The sequence below is a fragment of the Apis dorsata genome, unplaced genomic scaffold (genome assembly GCF_000469605.1).
Source record: "Apis dorsata unplaced genomic scaffold, Apis dorsata 1.3 scaffold_42, whole genome shotgun sequence".
Classification (NCBI taxonomy): domain Eukaryota; kingdom Metazoa; phylum Arthropoda; class Insecta; order Hymenoptera; family Apidae; genus Apis; species Apis dorsata.
Genome location: NW_006263344.1, coordinates 13490 through 24883, shown reverse-complemented (window position 1 = coordinate 24883; position 11394 = coordinate 13490). Strand labels below are relative to the sequence as shown.

At 34.7% G+C, this 11394-nt stretch overlaps 2 protein-coding genes across 3 annotated transcripts in view; one reads left to right on the top strand and one right to left on the bottom strand.

Annotated features, from left to right (window-relative positions):
- Window positions 1–11394, bottom strand: part of LOC102672095 (3-phosphoinositide-dependent protein kinase 1) — a 486800-nt gene that overhangs the window by 468530 nt on the left and 6876 nt on the right. The gene's annotated exons all lie outside the window — the stretch shown is intronic.
- LOC102671873 lies at window positions 453–2542 on the top strand. Of its 2 annotated transcripts, XM_031513888.1 has the most exons (4): window positions 453–707; window positions 795–993; window positions 1060–1152; window positions 2123–2542. In XM_031513888.1, the coding sequence occupies exons 1-4, from the start codon at window positions 568–570 to the stop codon at window positions 2438–2440; spliced, it is 750 nt and encodes a 249-aa protein (XP_031369748.1). In that variant the 5' UTR covers window positions 453–567; the 3' UTR covers window positions 2441–2542. The 2 variants fall into 2 exon arrangements, with proteins under 2 accessions (XP_031369748.1, XP_031369744.1); XM_031513884.1 differs by having other exon boundaries at window positions 795–1152.

Here is an 11394-nt window from a genome sequence, read left to right as displayed (position 1 = left end):
AATTTTTTTTTTTTTTTTTTTTGAATAAAGTTTTTCAATTATTATTTTAAATTTGTATGAAAAATAAATCCTAGAATTAAATAAATATCTTTGAATACGCTTATATATAAAATAATAATTTATTGAATAAAAAGTTAACTTTGCTGTAACTCTTTCCTCAAATTTAACTTCATATATGAATATTCTCAAATAATTTAATACCTACAGTTATAAATCTACTGTATTAATTATACGTGTAATGTTCAATATAAATTATTTATAAGAAAATTCCCTTACATAATGGATAATAATAATTCATGATAGGGCAAGGAACAAGAACAACACGACAATCAAGTGAATTTTTGAAACGAGATCTCGCTATTATTTATATAGGATATCCTGTTTCTGAATAATTACGAATTGTAACAGGACTAAAATCACTGTGCAAAACAATACAGACGTTGAAACGATGTTTTCTCTAAAAATAAAGATCTCAAAGCTTATTTGCCGGAAGCTATACGTCCCCGGATCTTCCTATCAGATTCATCTATGATATAAAGCACTCAGCATGAACGGATACCCATTCAAATGACCAATGAATGTTGGATAACGATGGTGAAACTACGTGTATCCGTTGTTTTAATATTGCTCGTGTCTGTCAACTTGGTGGAACCGCTAGTACAGGAAGGTTTATCTAAATTTTTAGGATCTATAACTGGCATTAAAAAGTACCTTTCTTCGCAATAATAATCAATTTTTATATAATAAATCGATCGATTCATCAATTTTGTAAATTTAACCCGTATGAATTGTAGTGTGAGGATTCCTGAATTATTGAATCAATTGTGCAATCAATCGCAAGGATCAAATACAACTCGTCGAGATGCGTGTTACGGATGCTTCTTCAGGGCTACCAGTCAAACCCTTGGATACTCTTTATTAATGGCTATCTCGAATTGTGCCGATATTTATCTCAATAATACCGATTATGGCCACTGTCAACAATACTTGAGAGTAAGTTATACGAAATTTTTATCTATCAAATTTTTTATCGATTATTTATTTTTATGTTTGCAACAGAACGCTACGAGCATAATGAATTCAAGAACGAGTGTTACGACGATATATTGCTCGTTCCTCGAATGCGTTCGTCAAGTAAATAAGGATACTTTGGTGAGTAGATCGTACAATTTTTTTTGCGAAATACTTTAAAATATTTTTTGCATGCTTCGAACAGATAGAAGACAAAACGATCTTGCACTTGTTATTTTATTCAAATAATTTGTATAGAAATGTAAAGAAAAAGCAATTGTAAATAGGATGCACGAGTTAAACCAAGAACAACATCAAACCTGAGGACTTCCAGAAAAGTATCAATATTTTATTTTAAGTTATACAAGAAATTTGTGAATGCTGTTTGCATCATACGTGAACGGAATATAGAATCGAATACCGTAAGGCCAGGAGCTGAACCTATCGATCCTAGACAATTGAAAATTAAATCACAAAATTTTACTGTTTCTAAACAACCGAATTGTACATAGATACACTTATACGATGAATTTGTACATATCGCTTGATTCAAAATCCCTACGAAATAGTAAGTATATGTATATTTTACTTTTGTATATATGTATTATTATTGTAATTTTGTTATATGTACTAACTTAAATGTGGAATGCAATATTAAACATTCAATTGGATGTTTTCTACTCTCTCATTCTATGATTAATCACTATTCTTTTACATCGTTCACACATCCATATACAATCATCTTTCTCTTTAACAATCTTGCATTGGATCTATCACATTTTACCTATTTACATTGTCTATAGTCCACGATTGTCTTTATAATACACTGAACTGCTAAACAGCACTGAAAATTCAATTCTCAACGAATACAAAAATGTAACTGTAAATAAAAAAATGTAATTTTTCGTCTTGGCTAGAATAGAGAAATCTAGAATCAATCCTGTAAATATAGTGTTGCAAATAACGAAAAATCTAACGATAAATAATGTAAACGATAAAAGATGCTTTTTAAAAATTAGAAAATTGCATTTATATTGAATTCTTCGATTTACCGATATAAAAAGCGAGTCTCGAGCAAAAGCGATCGTTCATCGACAAATATTTCGCACAGCTCAGGGAATGCGTCGGCGAAGCCATAAGAATGTCCCCCAATTTCAACTTGACGGACGTGAAATTAGCCCAATTATACGTGAACACGACCGCGTGTGTGCTGGCGAAAACACGTTGCTCTCAAATGAATCCGATAACCGGAGAATTTCAAGAAGACGATCTGGCCAATAAGCTGAACATACCCACGGTCAACGCGGTGCTGGTCAACACGAATTACGACATCAACATCGTACAGCTACCATTCCATTCCAGTTCCATCGACGTTTGCGCAAAATATAGAAACTACGAGCAGGCCAGCTGGCCAACGATCATGTGTTGATTGAAATTTTCTCGTTTAGCATGGCCTAGAAACGGTGGCCAACCATCATCAATTTACAATTATACATACGGCATTAACCTATTTATAATATCGTATTGTTCTAGAGATAGATCATTGGATCGAAACTTTGAAACTCTTTTTACTATTTTTATATTATAGTTCGAAACTATAGAAGTACTCGATCGAATAATTTATGATAATACTGTTACGAATATGAATTTTATTTGATTAATAATGATTCAACCGAAATCATGCGTTCAGATTTTAATTTCATTATTTTATTACGATAGTTTGTAGGGAAAACACGATTATCAATTCTCCATATTATGAACATCAGATTACATGTTACAAACACGATGGAAAAAAATAATAAAAATCAAATTATATATCATCGACTAATAACCTCAGCAATCAATGCCTAAATAACGAATTAATAACAAACAATATAATAACGTCCATTGTACGACAAAAAACGATATTCTAAAATCGAAAGTACAGAGTACGACGCGCTAAAACGAATGTGACGATCCTTCAGAAACCGTGACTGACTTAATCTCGTGAGAGTCGTAATAACCGCGCGAAAGAATGTACGAATAGCGGTGTAAATGGATAAACGTATCGTAGCCGGTTCATCGACGCCAAGTACCGAATGCGGACATTAAAAGAACGTTTACGATATTACTTATCTCGTAGAGTGATCGTAACGAAGCGGCCAATAAACAAATTTACGACAAATCGTACGGTAGAAAAAGGTGAAACGACTACGTCGTTCCATCGTACAAGCCGAGTTATATCAGTATAACACGAAATAAGAAATATCTTTTCAAAGACATAAATTCCGATTCTGAGATGAGCCAAAGATGAATTTCAGATACATTTTGATACATTCGAATCAAGATTGCTATTATTATCGTTAATTTTGAATTCTTTGATCCAAGAGGAGGGCAATAATTAGATGTTATAGAAGTTCGTTTATATGAAATTGTCAGGGGACAAGAAACTTCGTACAACCAGGTCGTTTTAATAGGAATTTACCCAGTCCTTCTCACCAAGTATGATATTTCGCTCAGTAAACAGAAGTTCATGTTAATATGAGAGGATTCCACGAAACATTTTCACTTAAATACATAATAACGTATCTACGGCAAACACGATAACTGCGTAATGCTTACCAAATTAATTCTTCATTTATTCAGTAACAGAGAATAAAATATATGTTATATTATAGGAACGTTTACATAATTGTAGGGACGAATCACAGTTATTCGAGTAATAAGATTTCACTTAAACTTCAAATAATCAAGCACTATTAAAATTTCGTCCAAACGAGCTTTATTAAATATATTTACTGGAAAACGATAGCTAGAACAAATATGCATCATATCATATGCCAACGCAAACCAAAATTCATTTTAGAATTTGATCCGACTTTATGTTTCTCTCTTTCCAATCATTAAATAGAAAAATACCATTTCCCCTTTGACAAACATTTTTGTATCGCAAATTTTTTCGAAAACCAAACTACGATGACAATAATCATTCAAACTCGTGTTTCTTGAAAACTTATAAACCCGTATTAATTCACTTCTAAATAAATACCATCTTCTCGCAGATGAATTAAAGAAAAAGTGTATTTCTAAGGCTAATCTCAGAAATCTACAAAGCACTCATCCTTTTTTTTCTTTCACTCTCGCTTCTGGACACAGGAAAAAAAAAACTAATCCTACTTTTTACCTTTCGTATCTCTCAGACATCCCGAATCGAATGAAATTGGTACTCTCCAAACACCTCTAATCATCAACAAGTTAAGCCAATAGCGATTCCGCGCGCGACAGCAGCCACCGTACCCCCCGGCAAATATTCGACGGTAATCGGATATTAAAAGAATCCGGGGTGGTATCGAAGAAAAGAGGAGGATAAAAAGAAGAAAGCCCATAGAACGTTTCCCTATCTGTTTGCCAAGGTGAAACTCCTCCGGTTAATTCTTTCGAGACTGGGGACACAGGGGAGTGCAGTTGGGAAAGAATCGAGGGATCGATTCCGCGACATCGGTGTGCACTCATGTACTTATGAGAGAGGACGAAAGCGAAACGACGCCGAAAGAACGGGTAATGGGAGGGGAAGGAGGCGGCTGCGGGGGCGGAAGAGAATGGAGAACGGAGAAAAGAAGCAACGAAGATGAAGGGAAGATCGGTCCATTGCACAGAAGCGACGCTCCACTTAGCATCTTCCTCGAAATAATTTGAAATATGCAAATACCATTGGTGCACACGCGCTCGCGTGTCGGGACACGCGGCATCGGGGGATGTGTGCGTGCACGACCCGCCACGGCCATGTTTGCACGCTCTGTGTGTATCACGAAAGAGGAGAAGGAGAGGCCAAGATCCGAGGGAGAAGACAACGTATATTCCGGTGGCTTACGGTTCAGTTCTCTTGGAGCCAATCTAACTTAACATGCAGATGCAGTACGTGGAATCGTAGAGGCGACAGAGAGAGAAAGAGCTGGGGAAAAGAGGATAGAGATGGAAAGAAAATCGGAGGGGAGGGAGAGAAAGAGAGAGAGAGAGAGAGAGTCCGTCCCTGTGAGTCATTCTGTGGCGATAGTACCTTTTCCGTATGATCATTCACCGTTACCGCCTTTAATGTCCTCGCGATTCGAAACATCCTTTTCAAGAACGGGACGTGATTTTAATGAATAAATCGATCGACCGCTATCTCGGACACGGATCGATAAAAATTAGCCGAATGGCATGGATCGGTGAATCGTGGGGAAAAAAGAAGAAACGCGGGTCTTATTAAGAGAAGATATAAGAAAACGAGGACCTGGCATTTCGTTCTTGGAAAGGAAGGAGGAGGTAGTATCATCCGATATTTCGCGAAATTTCTCAACAGCGGCAATCGATCCTGACACGAGGCGAACTCACGCAAGTGCATCGTTGATTAAATTTACAAGACCGTGAGGTTATACAGCCATAAGTAATATAATCTGATCTTGTAAAGAGGCCAGAGGGAGGGGAGGGAGTTGACTACCCTGGCTGGATTCAGAAACACGGTTGATACCGTAGTAGATCTTGATAAAGCGTGTATTCCTCTCCAGATTAAAAAAATCCTTTCGCCGATCTATCTTGCGAAAAAAAATCTTGAAATTTTGAAACGAAAATTTCGATTTTAACAACGTTAGAGGCATCAAATTTATATTCTCTTTACGAACGAAGAAATAAAATCGCGTCGCGAGATGCCGAATCAAGATCCTTATGAATTCGTGCACGGATCGTCTTGTGGCAATCTTTTCGGAATATTCCGACTAAATCTTTTTTACGTTAAAAGTTTGCTATACAAGGAAACGTGACCCTCGTTTACGAGCGCCATACCATTTATGACGGATTATAACTTTATATCGAATCGTGTCTCTTTCGCTACAAGTTTAACAAAGTGTCCATTTGATAAACAGGGAGTTACTTTCTGTAATTGACTGGTAGCAATTAAACGCGTCCATCGTCACGTAGAATATCAATCTGGAAACGGTACACTAATATAGCGAACAAATAGCAATTCCATTACACGAACAAAGCTCTAACGTCATCGGTTAAAACCACGCAGCATACATTTCTCATCAGTCACACAAGATTAAGTTTGCGTGGAAGTTGCTGCACCTACGTAACAGAAAGGCCGAGCATCGTTTCTTCTGCTGTTTCTGGAGATTATCTCAAATAGCATAACGGATGACTATTCCATAAAAAGATCAAAATAAATAATAATACGAGATGGAGGAACGCAAAAATTTGAAGAATTTTTGCTACGCAAGAAAATATATTCATATTTACAAATACCTTTGAAACATTTATACTTTCTCCTTTAAAATATCTTATCCAGCGTATTCTTTTTTTTTTTTTAAGATTCTTCGAGATTGAAACATTTTATGTATCAAGTAAATATTAGAAAACTTTTAGAAATTATAAAAATATTTAAGAATAATTTCCCCTTTAAAAAACCTGAGATTTCAAACAACTTATATAACGATTCTCTACAATAAAATAAATTTTCATCTTTCCTATACACATAAATATCAAATTTCTCGGATTGTTCGTTCAACATGACAGAACGCACAGATTTTTTTCACGAAAAAAATTCCAATCAATCAATTTTCTCTCCATCCATTTTAACACCAATCTATCTAATTTTCTCGCGATTCACGCTATATAAAATTCCATAAAATTAGCATATCCGAAAAGGAAAAGCAAGGAATGGTGAAAAGATCGTCACCCTCCCCTCTCATTTACTTTGAACTTCCGCTCGTCGGGATTTCCGGGACTCGAAACGGAATGCACGCGCGGCGAGCAAACTGGATCGGTTTACAGAGCGAGGACGAGAGGAGCGCCGCGCGTCGTTTTCACGTGAATCATGCGGGCCGCGATCGGAGCGTGTTGCGCAAGCAGCCTCCTCATCGCGAAATGCGGAGGCGTTGCATTAAAAGCGTGCCGCGACGCGGCTTGGCGCGGAAAACAAAAACAAGGAGAGGAGTCACCGCGTGGACACGTCATCGAGGCGCGGCACACGCGAAACCAGGACAAACCGCGTGCCTCTTCGAGCCGTGATCCCATCTGGCCCGGTTTCTTACACCATCCTGGACATTCTTGGGTTCTTAACGAGAACACCAGTGTCGCGAAACTGTTGATTCACGCGAGGTGTGTCCGAAGAGTAATGAGATCGATTCTCCATTTCGCTTTCGTGTAAAACGCGTATCTATGATGAATGAAATTTGGCAATAAATTTTACAAGACTGCGTATCGTTGAATGAAGAGTAACACGACGGACTAATGTTATGCAATTTCTTGTGGTTTCAAGCTTCCATATTTTCTTCTTCTCAAAAGTCAAAAAACTATCTCAAATTTTGAAGCAGTGGATCGATTAAAAAAAAAGATACACAGAATCATGAAGAGTCGATTGGAGCTCCGTCACGTCCTATTCTCTTTGATTTTTGCTCAAAATCGCGAAAAATTTTATTGCATATTATAGAAATATTAAATATCTCTTCAAAAGTAAATGAAAATTAACGAAACGATTGGATTACTAGTACATAGAACTTATCTAGATCTGTCGAGGAATAAACAGTTCACCTAATAAGAGTACATGTACTAAGAATTTACAGATTAATTCACTAATGAGTTTACACTACATTGAGATAAGTAAGATTCAGTCGACAGAGCTCACGAAATATTCTAATTGAGAAACGATGTACAGATTAAAGTGGCATTACTAAAAATTAAGTTAACATGAATCAACTTAATTGGATATCATTTCTCGCTTAGCGGGGCCAATTGACTAGTTTTTGAAATTAAGAAAATAGAAAATTAATTAATTTACAGCGTTACTTAATTGGAAATTAAAGAATCTAGTTGTTTCGCCGTTCTTGGAATCAAGATAATCAACAACGATATCAGTTAGAAGTTAATTAATTCCAATTAATCACCGTCTTTCTGTTCTTGAAATCAAGAAAATGCAAAATCAAGAAATTGTGTCAAGGATGGAAAGAAACGGTTATCAAGGCAATATTCCTATTGAATATGCGAGTAATGCTGGTTAAAGAAAATTTCGATTTGAAATCAAGGGGATCTTATCAATTTTAAATCACGGGATTCTCGAGTTGTCGCGTAAATCAACGTGTGCACGCGTTTAAAAATAAGAGGAACGGAATATTTATTACGCAAATACCGGTGAAATCAATTATTAACACGAAAGAGAAACAAGCGATGCCGTGTGGCATGCATAAGCTGATGGAAACGCTAGTCTCCGCGGTTTCAACCTCTTTAGTCATGCCCCATGTGTTGCATGTAATACTGTTATACATCAGCATGGTGTCTAAAGAACAGTTTTACGTCGCTGCATGACACACCGTTTCACAAAAACTATCCCGCAGCGAGCGCGTTTGCATTAAACGGGCACGCAACATTTTCGAAATTCCATGCTTACACCATACGCGTATATAACTCGTAATAACTTTCTCTCGATGAATTTCTTTGATTAATACAATCATCCGCGAACTTTTCTCTTTCGAGAAAAAAAAAAATCTACTTTTTCTCGGATTTATTGTTGTTCGAAATTTCGAATCGAATCAAATTCTCGAAAGTATCTCATTGTCAAAATTCGAATCGTGTTTCGGGACGAACTTCGTTAAATATTCACTCAGTTATTTATAAATATATTTTGAGTTCTCCAATCCTGTTATTTATTGCCACGAATGAAACGTGAAATATGTGAAAACTAAAAAATATCAGAAACCCAATACTTAGAAGAAGTCGAGAGAGCCGGATTGTTGAACGATTCTCGAAAGTATCTAAAAATTCGAGAATGTAGAGATTCTCGAAAATTATAAAATTATAAAGAATAAAAAAAAGTAAAAATAATAAAATACCCAAAAATACCACGAAATTATTCAAATATCGATAATTCTTTTTACTAAAATTTAATACTTGTTTAAAATATCCTGAAATCCACGAGAATCTAAATTTCTACAGGCATATCGATTCCCGAATCCCAAAAATTCCCAAATCTCGAGATCTCGATCCGATCTTACCCGACATTTATCAATTCTCGCATACCTTTTACAAATTAACGATCCAACACAATGATTTAGAAGCAATTCAGACAATGAACGTTGCGTACATCTCATTTTATCGTAATATTTTTTAATCCCTTGTTCTCCGTCATTAAAAAATTTTATTCCAACTCGTATATTTAAAGCGATTAAACAATTTCACCTTCCATTTACAGAGATTTCATTTAATTTGGCTCGATTCGTTTGTCCATCTTTCTATGTATATACATATGTATTTACGTAATAAACAAAGTGTAAACGCAACAATATTTTGTGTCCCGGGCGAAGGATTGACGGGTATTTAGGAACTGGTTTGGAATACATACATACACGTTGGAAACAAGTAGCAATGCGAACGTGGGCGTACGGTTATTGTGACGTTTGGGAAACATGCAACGTGACTACAAAGTACTACACAATGCGCCATCCGGCAAAAACGATATAACGACACGGCATACTGTGCGTACGCATATTTCCACGTGATTCACGCGACGTTTTTGTCGTAGTATTTTATTCGAAACCATACCGCGAGATCTTGTCGAGTCCCTCTCTTTCCTCCACTCCTCCTCTTCCTCCTCGTTTCCTACTTTTCCTTTTTTTTTTTTTTTTTCGTATTCCGTTCCGTTTATCCATATTCCGTTCCACATTTTGTTTAATCCGTCATTTAATTAATACGCTCGTTTGGCCCCTCGATCGATCATGTTTATCGTCCCAGAAAGAATCAATTTCTTGCGGAACGGTTTTACGCTCGATTGTTACTGATACTCCCAGTATAATACTTGACAGAGAGAATCGAGTGAATATTAAAACGAAACTTGAAAGACCAAACATGAGAGTACTCGATTGGGAATATTCGATATGAATAAGTGAAAAAAATCTGAATTACAACAAACATGAATTCATCAAGTTTTCTCCCACGATCTTCGTATAGTCAATCATAAATATCTTTATTAAGAAATTCATTTGAAAATGCTGATTTTCAACGAAGTATACCTACAGTACGATAGATTATACGTGCAGCAATTTTTTTGTTTTTACGAAAAATTTCTTCAAGCGCACGAAATCAACTCTCAAATTTTCATTCTTTTCATTTTTTAAATACAATTTTGCCTGAGATTATAACGAGTAAAAATTAAGCAACGAAATATTGAAATTTGAATTTAATAAAATTATTCGAAAAGTTCCAAACGAATATTTTTCTTTGAAAATTAATCAGAAATTTAAACTTTAAAAAATATATAATTGTGCTTTCTTAGAATGTAAGTAAAACTTTATTATTTAAATTCGCTTGTATAATAACACGTATGTATATTCTCAATGAACGTCTCTAAGGTATCTCGTAATTGCATATCCTGAATTTCATTTTGATCGCGTAGCGAATGTGAACACGTAGGGTGGTAAACGCGATGTTATTCAGCGAAATAGCGAACGAAAAGTCGGCCACGGACAAATAGAGAGACAGACGTCTCGGGTAATGATTTCATTGGACTTTGTGCCGCGCCGATGTAAATATTATCCAACAGACACTGGTTACAGGGCAGCAAGCTAAATGAGGAAAATATTTGCACACTCGATAGAAGAGTTTAATCGAAACATCACGGCTAAATAGCGGATAATATCGATTTTACGATTGCGCAACATCGATGAAATTGCCTTTTTGTCAATCGTTTAAAATAAATTCTATCTCTATCGCGTCCAACTTTCGTTAATGAAATTAAATTTCTCGATAAAGCTATCGACTTTTCGAACGATATACATAATCTTGCTAATTCTTTACTTTTTGATTATTAAAATAAAATGACTTTTTTAAAATATCGTATAATATAATTGATTGTAATAGTTCAAATCTGGTAATTTGTTTTTTTAACGTGAAAATTATTATTTTGATTATTAAATTGATAACAAAATTAAGCAAGGAAATTCAAATTTTAAACAAATTAAAAAAATAAAATTTATTAATTTTATTATATTAAAATTTATATAATATATTAATAAAATTAATAATATTAATTTTTAAGCTACGGATATTTATGCAAATTTATATTTGCATAATATATTGTGATCATAAATAAAAAAGAAAAAGAAATTTAAACAGAGATTTTTTGATTCATTAAATATTACTTTATTTTATAATCTATTCTTTTGTACATATATTATGTATTTTCTTATAATATTCTTACTCTTTTAAATTTTTCATAAAATTATAAAAATTCGGATTACCAATTTCACGAAATGAAATAATTATAAACCATTAAAAAATCTAGAAACCATTAATAATAACTAAAAAAAAACAAATTTTTATCGATTTTTCTTCCCTCGTTTTATTTTTATAATAAATTTCACGTTAAAACAACATAAA